The 15,511-nt window shown below is 37.1% G+C and overlaps 1 protein-coding gene across 1 annotated transcript in view; it reads left to right on the top strand.

The window, feature by feature from the left end:
- MCM6 (minichromosome maintenance complex component 6) overlaps window positions 1–15,511 on the top strand; it is a 32,888-nt gene that overhangs the window by 11,907 nt on the left and 5,470 nt on the right. The window contains exons 8-15 of the mRNA XM_045782839.2: window positions 1,232–1,373; window positions 6,196–6,337; window positions 7,045–7,152; window positions 8,170–8,325; window positions 10,141–10,269; window positions 11,757–11,918; window positions 13,769–13,904; window positions 14,907–15,062. Coding sequence (XP_045638795.1) covers window positions 1,232–1,373; window positions 6,196–6,337; window positions 7,045–7,152; window positions 8,170–8,325; window positions 10,141–10,269; window positions 11,757–11,918; window positions 13,769–13,904; window positions 14,907–15,062 — 1,131 coding nt within the window. The remainder of the gene's footprint in view (window positions 1–1,231; window positions 1,374–6,195; window positions 6,338–7,044; window positions 7,153–8,169; window positions 8,326–10,140; window positions 10,270–11,756; window positions 11,919–13,768; window positions 13,905–14,906; window positions 15,063–15,511) is intronic.

Raw genomic sequence — 15,511 nt, 5'->3', positions numbered from 1 at the left:
TCTATTGCTGTATAACAAGTTACCCCAAAACTTAGTGGCTTCAAACAACAAATAGGGTCTCATACAGGCTATGGGTCAGGATTTGAGAGCGGCTTAGTTGGGTGGTTCTGGCTGAGTGGTTCCTACTCAGTCTTTCACAAGGATGCAGCTAAGATAGCAGCTGGGGCCAGTCATCTGAAAGCTTGACTGGGCTGAAGGACTTACCTGTTAGTGCTAGTTGTTAGTTGGAAGCTCAATTCCTTGCCACATGAATCTCTTCCGTGGGGCTGTTTTAGTGTTCTCACAACACAGCAGCTGGCTTGAGGAAATAAAATGCTTCTCAGGACCTAGTCTCAGAAGTTACACACCTTCACTTCACCGTATGCTGTTTTATAGAAGCAAGTTATGAAGTCCAGCCACCCCTAAAGACAGGAGACTTCATTTTCAAGTGAAAAGCATCAAAAAATTTGTATACTGTTTAAAAATGATGAAACCTCCCAACACATTTGTTTCAAAGATCCTAAGTCAGCGAAGTTTTGTTTTTGGAATGGATTTTTTTTTTCCGCCTTTAAGGAGTGGGTTGTGTAAATGTGCCCAGCACTTAGTTGATAAAATTCACAAAAAGTCATGATAATTAGCACAGAAAAAAATGGTTTTTAACAGCACATTTTTGAAGATCCAGTTTTTTTACTGTACATTTCCTTCTTATATATTTATAAGATTCATAGATTCATAAACAGCTTGTAGAAGCAGCCATAAATCACATTCAGCATCTTATCTAATCCATAGCAGTTGGTTTAGCATGTTTTTATATTCAGCACTATTCACTGTTGGTGATACAAAAGAAGTAAATCAAGGACTGTTTTCTCAAACTCTTTGATACAACAGCAAGATCTGCTACTAGAACTAGCAAGTGCAGTGTGCTGTGGTGGACAGTTTATTTATGGAGTTATTTGAGAAGTACTACATCAGAAAGGGCTTTGTGAGGAAGTAGGATTTATAAACAAGGAAAGGCTCTTAGGATGGTGAGCATCAGCATCTGTGACATCTGTGGTATAGTTGAGAACATTGGGACAGTGGTTAGGTGGCTTTAAGTTCACAAAGCAAGAACCAGGATTAGACACCGGGTATTTTTACTTCAGTCTTACACTTCACTTCAGCTCTCTTGGCTCTTGATTGATAAACATGCCTTGTAGTTTCTTATGAAACTGTTTAACCTCATATTGAAAAATACCTTGCGTTTTATTTTTAGGCAATGATGAAGTAAAACGGGGTGTCTTGCTGATGCTCTTTGGTGGTGTTCCAAAGACAACAGGGGAAGGAACCTCTCTTCGAGGGGACATAAATGTTTGCATTGTTGGTGACCCAAGTACAGCTAAGAGCCAGTTTCTTAAGTAAGTGTTTGCCTGAGGTAATACATTGGAAAAAACAGTGTGTATAGTTCCAGGCTTTCTGTGCTACCAAGAATGCAGTCAGTGTGCCTTTACTAAAGCAGGAGCATAAATTATGACTGTTGAAAATATAACTTTCTTAGATTAAATCACCTTAATTGTTTTAACAGAATGTGATAACATTTTACAGTTTTTTAGAACAGAGAAAAATTGCCTATAATCCCAGTCCCATTTAGAATTCTTTTAATCCTTGTATGATATCTTTGTATGATCTTTTTATAAGTCTTTCAATACATGAATATAAATTTTCATGCTTATAAATCACAGCATAGATATTTTTAAATTTAATTTGCCTTAAATATTTTTCCATGTTCATTTTCACCATTTTTTGTTGGTGTACTGTAACTTACAAAATTATTGTCCTAGCCTGTCTTCGTTTATTGTAATGATTATGGATATTAATACAGTGAACATCATGATTTGTATAAATTTTTATTTTATTTTGTTTTTTTTTTTTCCTTTGGAAAAATCCCTAAGCATGGGATTGCTGAGACTAAGGATACAAACATTTTTAAGGTTTTTAAATAGAACATGCTTTCCAATAGCAGTGCAATAAGGATGAGACACATTATGCTAATCTTATCAGCATGTGTACTATTTAAGCAATTTTTGGTTAATTTTAGAAACTGTGGCAAATACTTGATTACTTTCAAACTTTTAAGAAACTTAGAGGTCAAAATAATAGCAAGCAGTTTTGAAACACCTGCTGTGTTCTTGGTGCTGTGTGTGTATGTATATGCATCTTGTCCTAGCAGCACCAAGACAGGCATGTAAAATAATACTCTTTTTGAGGGGAGGCAAACAAAACTTCTCTGAAACTTAGTAAATTACCCAAGTTCTTACAGCTAACAAGTGACTGCTGAGCCGTGAATATTAGAACTCAGATGTATCTGACTGCAAAACTTGTGCTCTTTGTACTGTATCAAGCTGCTTTTCCTTTATTTGTTTGGGAAATTTGTAACATGGCACTGTTCTAGAACAGAACATCTTTAGTTGGTTTGGAATTTTTTTTTTTTTTTAAGATTTTATTTATTTATTTGACAGAGATAGAGACAGCCAGCGAGAGAGGGAACACAAGCAGGGGGAGTGGGAGAGGAAGAAGCAGGCTCATAGCGGAGGAGCCTGATGTGGGGCTCGATCCCATAACGCCGGGATCACGCCCTGAGCCGAAGGCAGACGCTTAACCGCTGTGCCACCCAGGCGCCCCCTGGAATTTTTATAAATAAATATTTCCTTCATGTATATCAAGGACTAGGCTTCAGATTTGAAAGTAATAGTCCTGTGTTGAAAGGGATTCTTCTGGGGCACCTGAGTGGCTCAGTCGATTAAGTGTCTGCCTTTAAGTCATGATCCTGTGGTCCTGGGATCCAAGCCCTGGGGAAGCCTACCTCTCCCTCTCCCTCTGCCACTCCCCCTGCTTGTGTCCGTGTGCGCGCTCTCTCTCTCTCTCTCTCTCTCTCTGTCAAATAAAATCTTTAAAGGGGGGGAAGGTTCTTCTCTCTTCATTTCCTCTGTTCCCACCTTCCACCTCCCCTTCTCCACCACAAAAAGATGTGCCACAATGTTGCTGCTGGTAACAGAATTGTATTGTACACGATTATCTTAGAAATAGCCTTTTATATCTGATGGGTTTTTTTAGCATCTTTATTGTAATATAATTTCCATATCATAAAATTCACCTCTTCAAAGTATACAGTTCAGTGGTTTTAGTATATTCATAGAGTTGTATGACCATCACCAAACTAAGTTTACAACATTTTCATTACCCAAAAAGAAATCCTGTACCCACTAGCAGGCTTCATTCTCCTCACTGGCCATAGGCAACCACTAATCTATGTTAGTGTCTCTATCTGGACATTTCCCGTAAATGGAATCATATACTATGTGATTCATTGTAACTGGCTTATTCTACTTAGCATAATGTGTTCAAGGTTCAGCCATGTTGGAGTATGCCATACTTCATGTCCTTTTATTACCTCATATACTATCATAATGTACTTACCACATTTAATTATCTATTTACCAGTTAATGGGCATTTGGATTGTTTTCACTTTGGCTTTTATAAGCAGTGCTGCTACGAACATTAGTATATAAGTTTTCACCATTTTTTTTTAATTATAAAATATACATCACATTTACCATTTTAAACATTTGTATATGTACTTTACGGCGGCATTAAGTACATTCAAATTGTGCAGTCGTCACCACCGTCCATCTTGAGAACTCCTTCCTCTCCCAAAGTGAAAGTCTCTGCATTAAAACAGTAGCTTCACATTTACCCCTGTGCCTGCCTCTAGCAACCACCATCCTACTTTCTGTCTCTGAATTTGATTATTCTAGATCCCTTGTATACATGGAATCATATAGTATTTGTCCTTTTGTGATTGGTTTATTTCACTTAGCATAATATTCAGGGGTCATCCATGCTGTAGAATATCTTAGAACCCCTTTCTTTTGAAGAGTGAGTAATAATTGATTGTATGAATTTACCACCTTTTGTTTTACCTGTTCATCCATTGATGGACATTTGGGTTTTCACCTTTGGGCTGTTGTGAATACTGCTGCTATCTATGAACATTGATGTGCAAGTATCTCTTCAAGTCCCTGCTTGCAATTCTTTGGGATAACTTTAGCTCTTAAAATTTAGGTCCTCGGGGTGAGTGGCTCACTTGGTTAAGTGTCTGCATTCCTCTCAGGTCATGATCCTGGAGTCCTGGGATCCAGCCTCACAACGGGCTCTGTGCTCAGCAGGGAGTCTGCTTCTCCCTCTCCTTCTGCTCCTCCCCTACTCTCTCTATCTCACTCTCTCTCAAATAAATAAATAGACAAATAATTTAGGTCCTTGATTTATTTTTAGTTAATTTTTTACATAATATGAGGTAGGGGTCCAACTTTATTCTTTTGCATGTGGATATCCAGTTGTTTGAATGCCAAGACTATTCTTTTATCCTGTTGAATTGTTTTGGGCACCTTTGGTGAAAATCAGTTGACTGTAAGTGTCAGGGTTTATTTCTGGACTCTCGGTTATATTTCATAATCTCATTTCTGTCCTTCGGCCAATACTACTCTATCTTGATTACTGTAGTTTTGTAGTAAGTTTTAAAATCAGAGGAGTGAGTCATCCAACTCTTCTTTTCCTGAATTGTTTTGACTATTCTGGGTACCTTACGTTTTCGCATGAATTTTATTTTATTTTTTTAGTTTGTTTGTTTGTTTTAGAGAGAGCACACATGAGTGGCAGGGGGAGGAGCAGAGGGAGAGGGAGAGAGAATCCCAAGCAGGCTTCACACCCAGAGTGGAGCCCAGTGTGGGGCTTGATCTCACAACCCTGAGATCATGACCCAAGCTGAAATCAAGAATCAGACACCCAACCTGCTGAGCCACCCAGGTGCCCCCTACATGAATTTTAGGATCTGCTTTGTCTGTTTCTACAAAGAAGCTGGTTGTGATATTAATAGAGATTGCATTAATCTGTAGATCAATTTGAGGTATATTGTCTTTTTAACAATTGTAAGTCTTCTGATCCATGAACATGGGATATCTTTCCATTTATTTAGGTTTTTAATTTTTTTTTAACATTGTTCTGTAGTTTTCACAGTATAAGCTTGTGCTTTTTTTTTTTTTTTTTAAGATTTGATTTATTTATTTGACAGAGAGAGAGATAGCCAGCGAGAGAGGGAACACAGGCAGGGGGAGTGGCGGAGGAAAAAGCAGGCTCCCAGTGGAGGAGCCTGATGTGGGGCTCGATCCCAGGACTCTGGGATCACGCCCTGAGCCGAAGGCAGACGCTTAACGACTGAACCACCCAGGCGCCCCTAAGCTTGTGCTTCTTAAGTTTATTCATAAGTATTTTATTCTTTTTCATGCTATTGTAAATAGAACTGTTTTTCTTATTTTCATTTTTGGCTTGTTCATGGCAGGTATATAGAAATACAATAGATTGTTGATCTTTGATCTTGCAACCTTGCAAGCACTCATTTATTCTGTTTTAGTGGATTCCATAGGATTTTCTATCTATAAGGTCATGTTATCTGGGAATAGTGATAGTTGTTCTTCCTTTCAAATATAGGTGCCTTTTGTTTTTCTTCCCCAGTTGCCCTGGCTAGACTTTTCAGTATAATGTTGTATAGAAATGGCAAGAGCGAACATCTGTATCTTGTTTCTGAACTTAAGGAGAAAGTATTCAGCCTATTACCATTAAGTATGATGTTAGCGTGTGCATTTTCACAGATGCCTTTATTAAGTTGTGGGAAATTCTCTTCTATTTCTAGTTTGTTGACTTTTTATCGTAAAAGGGTGTTGGATTTTGTCACGTGCTTTTTCTGCATCTATCAAGATGGTTCTTATCCTTTATTCTATTGATAATGGCATATTACTGATTTTTAGATATTAAACCAACCTATTATTTTGGAATAAATCTCAGATATAGTTTTATCTTGTTTTTTAAGTGCAAGGCCTTCTAAATAGATCATTGTTCCCAAACTTTATTTTTAAAGACTTATTTTAAAATGATGTTTTTGCCATGTATGAACTTCATCTTCCATTTGACAGGAATGGATTTAAGTTGATTTAAAAGGCCAAAGGAGACATAAGGCTTTCTGTTTAGTCTGTGACATATGTCTTTATGAATTGCTTATGTTTAATACCTTTCTCAGATGTTCTTTAAGAAATTTAAATTTTTGATTGACATAAGCCCTGTCAGCTGACATTTCTAGAAAGGATGCTTGTAGTCGTGTGTTAATGAATATGATAACGGTTGAACAGGCACGTGGAGGAGTTCAGCCCCAGAGCTGTCTACACCAGTGGCAAAGCATCCAGTGCTGCTGGCTTAACAGCAGCTGTTGTGAGAGATGAAGAATCTCATGAATTTGTCATTGAAGCTGGAGCTTTGATGTTGGCTGATAATGTAAGAACATTTTATACTTTGGGTTTTAAAGAAATCAGAATAGCCCCTACCCTATCAGCAAAGGCCTATAAGTTTCTATTAAAGAGATATCCTTTTAAAAAAACACTTTTAGTAAATAATTCATTGTTGTGTTAATCTAGAATTTAACTGAGATTGTCATCATTAATTACTTTCTGAGCTTCTCTAGAATGTATTGCCTACCCTGAGCATATGTGTTTGCTGTGACTAGTAGTTCCCAGCATTTGATCCTTTCCAGACCATGACACCTCTATGAGTATGTCTCTTGCATTTTGCATGTGTTTAACATAGATCTGTTAGATCTGTGAAGGCACATAAGCTGTAGCTATACGTTTATAAACGTTATGTTCCAACTTTACCCTTCACTACCTCGGCCTATAATGAATCCTGAGGTGACCCAGAATATTTGACATAGAGATTTACACAAGGTTTTGATGTTGAGTAAGAATGCAGTGACTGTATGTTTTTAATCTTGCTCTTGGTTTAAAATGAGTCAACGTATATGGTTCCTTCTAGCTCTGGAATCTGTCGAACTATCCTACTCTAGTAGAGGAAATTAAGATTGCTTACTTAACCTACCTTAGAGTTGTTTAGAGAATTAAAAGGTCTCTGTGGGAGCGAACTTGAGTTTATACTTGCTGTTTGACATCTCAAAGGCAGTTTCTTATGCTAATTTGTTTGGTTACAAGGGTGTATGTTGTATTGATGAATTTGATAAGATGGATGTGCGGGATCAAGTTGCTATTCACGAGGCTATGGAACAGCAGACCATCTCCATCACTAAAGCAGGAGTGAAGGTATGTGTGCTCACTTCTGTTCTGCTGCATCATGCCATAGCCTTAAAAATTAGTGTAGCTCTAGAGACGCTCACTTGGATAAAATGTATTATTTCAACATGAAATGCTGATCATTGAAATGGGAAACATAGCCCTGAGGATTATTAATCCAAATTATAGGTGCTTTTTAGGGTACTTTGAAAATGTGTTGCTGTGACAGAGAGTAGAGAAAAGTATTGGTGAAATTTTTATCATTTCACTCTCAGAATTTCCACCAAGCTTCTATATTCTTTGATAATGTATGCTTCCTTGTAACAAAAAACAGGCAAAGTCAACAGATTATTTAAATGAAAATAATAAGTTCAGTATTGTAACCAACATGAGAGAGAAACCAAACTTTTTAATAAAAGTAATACATTCAAATAGGTAAGGAAAATTTAAGCAGTAGAGTAAAATATAAATTAAAAGGTGAAATCTTCCCCTGCAATTCCTATCACCAACAAATGTTCAGAAGTTACAGCCCTTTCAGAAATTTTTCATACATAAATAAGCATAATACATATAAGTTCATTCTTTGCTCATTTAACTTCGTAATTTTGTTTTGGCAATCTTTCTGTACCAGCACATATTAGATCCATTTTAGTATTTATTTTACCACATGATTTTCAAGTCTGTGTCCCCAGTTTGGCTCATTAGACTCCTAGAGAGTGACATTTGGTCATTTTCAGCCTTTTAATTACAAGCCATATTGTAGTAAACATCCTTGAACATGCATCTTCCTGTACCTAGCTGCAAGATAAATTCCTAACAAGAGATTGCTGGCTTTGTGTGTCGTAACACCACCATTCATATGGGAGTACCTGTTTGCCATACATTATCAGAATTTAAATTTTTATGATTCAGTAGGTGAAAAATGATGCCTTAATATTTTGGTTTGCATTTAGTTAATTATGAGTAAGATTGAGCATTTTGTCTTGTGTTTATTGGCCATTCCAAATGTCTTTTTAAACCTGTAACAATGATTTCTTTTGTGGTCAGGCTACTCTGAATGCCAGGACATCCATTTTGGCAGCAGCAAACCCAATCAGTGGACACTATGACAGATCAAAATCTTTGAAACAAAATATAAATTTGTCAGCTCCCATCATGTCCCGATTTGATCTCTTCTTTATACTTGTGGATGAATGTAATGAGGTAACTGTGTGAACTGTCACTGTTGGCTTCCTTTGTTATTTCCTGTTTGAGTAATTGAAGGAGACAAAACTGTAGGATATACTCCTGAACCGCTGGTGCATGTGTTCGCACTGACTTTCATTTCTCTCAGAATAGTACAAGATAGGGCAGAAGGTTTATTAAGAAAAATCAAAATAAAGTCACTTTAATTGCTGGTTCCACTTAATTTTATTGAGGAATATTGAGTTTTTTGTTGTTTTTGTTACTGTTTTTTTAATTCTCAAGAGGTAAAAGGAAACATATTACAATTAACTCCCAGCCATACTCTTAAAGATTTTTATAGGAATTTTTTTTGTTGGGTGTTGTTTTGTTTTGTTTTTTTCAGTGAGCCTGGAAAAAATTGGAGTACAAAGAAATGTTTTCCACCAAATCATGAGTCATTTATCTTTCTTTATCCTCTCATCCAGTTGAATGTATATCACACTTTTTTCCTAATTATGTAACAGTTTTAAGGTTAACTATAAACTTGTGGATTTACTTAGATTCTAACATGTTAGTTATTACAGTCATTTACACCTAGACTTAAATATCCAGCCAAATTGCACAACTCAGATGTGCACAGAAGTACAAAATGACATTGTGTGGAGGCTAACATTCTAGGCTATACTGTTAATTGCTGAGCGTGAAAGTCCTACATTACATTAAACAAAATGATTACCTCTTGTTTATATCAAAACTTTATTATAAAATAAAAGCGGCCTTCCATTATGTGAATGTTTGAGGATTTTTAGTTTTTTATGTTTTGTTTTTTCTCTTCACAAATCCATATAAATATTTAACCCAGTCATCCCCCTTCACCATCTCCACCCTCATAGCTGGTAGTTGTCTGATTTTCATATATTTGTGTTTGTGTGTGATTCTTTAATTTAGTGTTTAAACTTTTTAATTGGAAATAATTTCAAACTTAGGGAAAAGTTGCTGCAAGAAATAGAATAGTGCATGTAGCACCCATGTACCCTTTATTCACGTATTAATATTTCTCTGTATATCAATGGCTTTTTTTGTACCATGGGTAAGAAAATTATATATTTTTAGTTGGGTGAATTTTTAAGATTTTATTCATTTGTCAGAGAAGGAGAGAGCACAAACAGGAGGAGCAGCAGGCAGAGGGAGAGTAGGTTCCCCGCTGAGCAAGGAGCCCAATGTAGGACTTGATCCCAGAACCCTGGGATCATGACCTGAGCCAAAGGCAGACGCTTAACTGACTGAGCCACCCAGGCGTCTCTTTTTTTTTTTCAATGTTAATAACAATTCTATGATTATCTTCATATATTCACAAGTGCCAATATAATATTGTAGCTGAGAGCATGGACTCTGAAGCTAGACTGTTCAAATCCTGGCTCCATTATGTATTGTGATATCAGACAAGCTACGTTACCTCTCTGGGCCTCAATTTACTTATCTCTAAAACAGGGATAATATTACCTACCTGGTAAGATTTTTGTGAGGGTTACATGAGTTAAATGCTTCTAGACACACTTAAGGCAACAGTGCCTGCCATATACAGAGCACCCTAGAAATCTTAATTCTGCTGTTGTTGTTAAAGTCAGTTAATTCCTTCAGGAATATTCTTAGAGTGGGGCAAAGGTATGCATTTAACTTTTGATTTTAAAGAAACTGGTACCAAACTTTGCTCAGAAACTTGGTACCCATTGATACAGCTTTCAGTGGCTTATTAGAGCTTGTTTTTAGCTATAAATAATTTATTAATGCCAGCGATAATCTGAAGTGGATATTGTTGTGACTGACCAAAGTGATTTTCTTCTTTCGAATTAGGTTACAGATTATGCTATTGCCAGACGTATAGTAGACTTGCATTCAAGAATTGAGGATTCGATTGATCGTGTCTATTCCCTTGATGATATCAGGAGATATCTTCTCTTTGCAAGACAGTTTAAACCCAAGGTAACTTGCCCTTTTGTACTGGAATAGGGCATTTAAGAGGGCATTAAAAAGGGTTCTGTGGAAATTAACTGTACCTATACTTCTTTGGGGTTTTTTGGGTTTTTTTTCTTTTTGAGGATTTCTGTTTTGAGAACACTGTTTCTTCAGAGAGTTGAAAAGAGGAAATTTTCTAAAAATATGCATAATTTTCTTCTACTTGTTAGATGCTAATAAAAAGATTTTTATGGATGAAGAATTTTGGATAACCAAATAAACTAGGACATACTTTTATTTCAGCCACTATTCCTAAGAATCTTAAAATTATATGAGCTCAAATCAGTAGTCTACTGAATGTTCTTGAATCTTTCTCTAAGGAAAAATATGGATTCCTTTAGGTCATGGTGATGAATATGGCTTAATATTTTACAGTAATTGATGTAGTTCATTTAATTGAATCTGTCCTGGATCCAGGACATTTTTTTAAAGATTTTATTTATTTTACTTGAGAAAGAGAGAACCTGAGTGAGAGAGCAAGCAGGCACAGAACAGGAGCAGGGAGGCGAGGGAGAGGGTGAGGGAGAAGCAGACTCCCTGCTGAGCAGAGAGCCTGATACGGGATCGATCCCAGGATCCTGAGATCATGACCTAAGCCGAAGGCAGACGCTTAACTAACTGAGCCACCCAGGTGCCCCAAGGACATTTATTTTTTTAAAAGAGACTTCTTAGTGCATTGGTTTTATTTAACATTTTCCTAAAATAGAATACCAAAAAAATTTTTTGATTCTGGGTGAGGTTTTTACACTATTGTCTGGCTCAACTTTTGGGAGTTGCCCTTAGATTTTAATTATCGGTCATCTTCACTGATTATCCATAATACTGAGATTGATTCTCACTGTCCTGAAAGAAGCTTAATGAGGCATTTAAAACTAAGGGTTATTGGTCACGTATGTGTAAGGAGGCTTTTGTTCTCTGTGACTGTGTACCGGTCCTGTGACCTTGGCGTGCTTCCTTCATAGGCTGAGTTCCTTGCTCTGAAAAACTGAGTATTCTTTTAGTATTCTCACTTTGTTGTTGTTTTTCAACAAATAATAAGGTTTACTGAAATAGCTGGTGTGTGTGTGCACGTGTGTGTAGACCTCTCTTTTTCCCAAAACAGCATAAATGAGTTTGAAGAATAGTTTGAGCATTAATTTGTTTAATGAGCTTTGGCATCTTGGGTTTAAGAGGCATTACATCCTATTCCACTGCTTCAGCTTGTTCTGCGTCTTTTAGAAATGGCATTTGCTTCAATACCCTGCTGTGTTCCTGTTTATAAAATTAGTATGTGAAATGCACAGGCACCTTGGTTTAGTTATTTTGAAATGCATTTCAGTGTTAATTCTTTGTTGACTTCAAAGTTTGACCCTCTCAGTTCCCCAGAGTGTCTCTACCAGGAAGGCTCTTAAACTATGTTTAATGCAGCTCCCATCAAGTAGAAAAGCTCTGACTTCAGTTATGTTCTGAAACAGATTTCTAAAGAGTCAGAGGACTTCATTGTGGAACAGTATAAACGTCTCCGCCAGAGGGATGGCTCTGGAGTAACCAAGTCTTCATGGAGGATTACGGTGCGACAGCTCGAGAGCATGATCCGTCTGTCTGAAGCAATGGCTCGAATGCACTGCTGTGACGAGGTATCAAAGTCACTTTAATAATGGGAGGAAAGAGCAATTGATTGTTGGTTTATAAGCATATTTTTGTCTTTGGTATAACAGTTGAGTGCTCATAAGATACACGGTGCTAGGATTTCTCCCTTGAAGGTTGCTGTTAAGCATTTATTGAATATAGTTAGATTAATATGATGAAATAATTATGTCCTAGATTATAGAGTACGTATAGAGGTGAGTCGCCATTAAGAGGTAGATGATCCTCCTGAAGTATTGTCAGAAAGTCAGTAGTAGCCTAAAGCTGCATCATCACATCACAAGGGTGCGTACAATATAGTAAGTTATTTTGAGAGAGACCACATTCACATAACTTTCATTACAGTATATTGTTGTAATTGTCCCATTTTATTATTAGTTATCGTTAAGCTCTTATTGTACCTGATTTATAAATTTTTTTTTTTTTAAGATTTTATTTATTTATTTGACAGAGAGAGAGACAGCTAGCAAGAGAGGGAACACAAGCAGGGGGAGTGGGAGAGGAAGAAGCAGGCTCATAGCGGAGGAGCCTGATGTGGGGCTCGATCCTATAACGCCGGGATCACGCCCTGAGCTGAAGGCAGATGCTTAACCACTGTGCCACCCAGGCGCCCCTATAAATTAAATTTTATCATAGATATGGATGGATAGGAACAAACAGTTTATGTAAGGTCAAGTACTGTCTGCAGTTTAGGCATCCAATGGGGGTCTTGGAATATAATCCCTGAGAATAAGGGGGGATACTGCGTACCATATTTTATTTATCCATTGATCCATCAATGGACATTTGGGTCACTTCCACCTCTTGGGTGTTGTTAATAATGCTGCAATGAACATGGGTACTTATATGCTTTGGGTATTAATCCCTTATCAGATACATAATATGCAGATAATTTATCCCATTCTATAGGTTGCCTTTTTTACTCTGTTGATTACCTTGATGCTCAGAAGTTTTTGAATTGTGTATTGTTTCATTTGTCATTTTTCCCTTTTGTTTCCTGTGCTTTTGACACCATTATCAAATCCAACGTCCTGGGGCTTTTTTCCTATGTTTTCTTACGTACATTTTATAGTTTTAGGTCTTCAGTCTATTTTGAGTTAATTTTGTATGTGATGTAAGGCAGGGGTCTGACTTCATTCTTTTATATAAGATACCCAGTTTCCCTAGTACCATTTGTTGAAGAGACTATGCTTTCCCCAAGGAGTGGTCTTGACACCCTTGTCAAAAATAATTTGACCATATATGTGAGGATTTAAGGATAACCATTACTTTATATAAGCACAGTCATAGAATATGTCCGCCCTTGTGTCTGGTTTTCATACAGCATTAACACTATCAGATATCATCCAGGTTTTGTGTAGAAGTAGTTTACCCGTTTTCATTGCTGTGTAATATTCTGTCAGTATATCACAGTGATTCCCCTATTCTTCTGTTAATGGATATTTGGATAGTTTCCAGTTTGGATTCTGATGGGATATACATGTCTTTTGGTCTATATGGTATACATGTGTGTGTACATTTCTGTTGGGTATACACCTCAAAGTGGAATTGTTGTCATAGGTTGTACATGTGTTCAGTTCAGTAAAGTCTGCCAAAATGCTTTTTTCCACAGTGGTTGTACCAGTTTATATTCCCACAAGCAGTGAATGAAAGTTGTTCTACATTCTTTCCAATACTATATATCTTATTAGTCCTTTTAAGCCATTCTGGTGAATTTATGGTGTTAACTCGTGTTTTATGTGTGTGGGAGAAAACTAAAATGCCACCGTGGTTGGTACGGAGAAAATCTGGTATATCAAGAACACTGACTTTCTGATTTACTGCATCTTGATTGGTTTAGGTCCAGCCTAAACACGTGAAGGAAGCTTTCAGGTTACTGAATAAGTCAATCATCCGTGTGGAAACACCTGATGTTAATCTAGATCAAGAAGAAGAGGCCCAGATGGAGGTAGATGAGGGCCCAGAAGGCATCAATGGTGAGACACTTGCTTGTTTACTGTTCTGGAGTTAGGGACCAAAAAGTTCTCTAAGATGGTATGGTAAAAGTGTACTTGTTGATAGTTTTGAAGTCTATCTAGCAAAAGGGAAAAAATGGGTATTGAATTGTACTATTTACAAAGTAAAATACAATTAAATAATTAATATAAAACATATATGCTTGAAAGACTGAAAGAAAATACACCAAAATGTGAGAGTGGACCTAATTCCCCAGCTTCATATATTGTTATTTTGCTTTTGAATTAAACATATGTTCTTGAGTACACTGAACCAGACAAATACCAGATTTTTAAGTTTTGTGTATGATACTACAAATGAACTTTTAGATCATGAAATCTTTATATCTGCCATCCTTCCCATTCCTTCCACATTAGGTTTTTTGTTTTTTGTTTTGTTTTGTTGTGTTTGAGAGAGAATGCACTCACATAAGGAGGGAGGAGGGGCAGAGAGAATCTTAAGGACGCTCCACACATAGAGTCCGACACAGGGCTTGATCTCACAATCGTGAGGTCATGACCTGAGCCAAAATCAAGAGTCAGACGTTTAACTGACTGAGCCACCCAAGCACCCCCTTCGAGATTTGTTTGTTTGTTTGTTTTTTAAGATTTTATTTATTTATTTGTCAGAGAGAGCAATCGAGCACAAGCAGGGGGAGCAGCAGAGGGAGAGGGAGAAGCAGACCCCCCACTGAGCAAGGCGCCCCATGCAGGACTCGATCCCAGGACCCTGGGATCATGACCTGAGCCAAAGGCAGATGCTTAACTGACTGAGCCACCCAGGCGCCCCCCAAATTAAGTTTTTGTCTTCACTAGTAGCATTTACAAATTTGCTTCTAAATTATTTGTAAAATTACTAAATACTGAGTATAACTATATGCTTGTTCAGAAATTAGTATTAAAATAGAAGTATACTTATAAACATTTGATAGGGGAGTGTTGGAGGCACAAAAATAAGATTCAGATGGTTGATATTTCACTTAGGTCGTGTTGACAGCCCTGCTCCTGTGAATGGAATCAATGGCCACGGTGAAGACGTAAACCAAGATTTGGTTCCTAAAGCCTCCTTAAGGCTGAGCTTCCCAGAGTACTGCCGAATCTCTAACCTTATTGTGCTTCACCTCAGAAAGATGGAGGAAGGTAAGGCTGTACCTCGTGTGCGCACATGCTCAGTCATTATGTAAGTTGTATTTGCATAAACCACTTCTGTTGCTAAAGATTCTGTTTTGTCAGAAGAGATAATAAATTGTTTCACAAGCTCACTTTGGCAAAGAAAGTCTTTGGGATATCAGTATATCTGACAGTCTAGACATTTACCCATAAGTTCATTGCCAGACAAAGGTCATTTGTTTAGTGTCCTTGACCTATTTTAATATTTTTGAGAAGCAGAAGTTGGGACCTGATAATATGTTAAAGAAGCACTTAGCAAATGTTTATACAGATGCAAAATCACTGTTCCTTAGAATAGCTTTACTTCAAATAGGTGGACTCTAGGTTATTTATTTCATAGGCAAGTAATTGAACTGAAAGGACCATATTAGCCCAGGTTATTCTATACTAAAAACGAAGTAAAATCCTCATTTCGCCAT

The sequence above is a fragment of the Ursus americanus genome, chromosome 1 (genome assembly GCF_024610735.1).
Source record: "Ursus americanus isolate L20-20 chromosome 1, mUrsAme1.1.p, whole genome shotgun sequence".
Classification (NCBI taxonomy): domain Eukaryota; kingdom Metazoa; phylum Chordata; class Mammalia; order Carnivora; family Ursidae; genus Ursus; species Ursus americanus.
The sequence above is the reverse complement of the archived record's forward strand: the minus strand, read 5'-3'. Positions and strand labels throughout refer to the sequence as shown.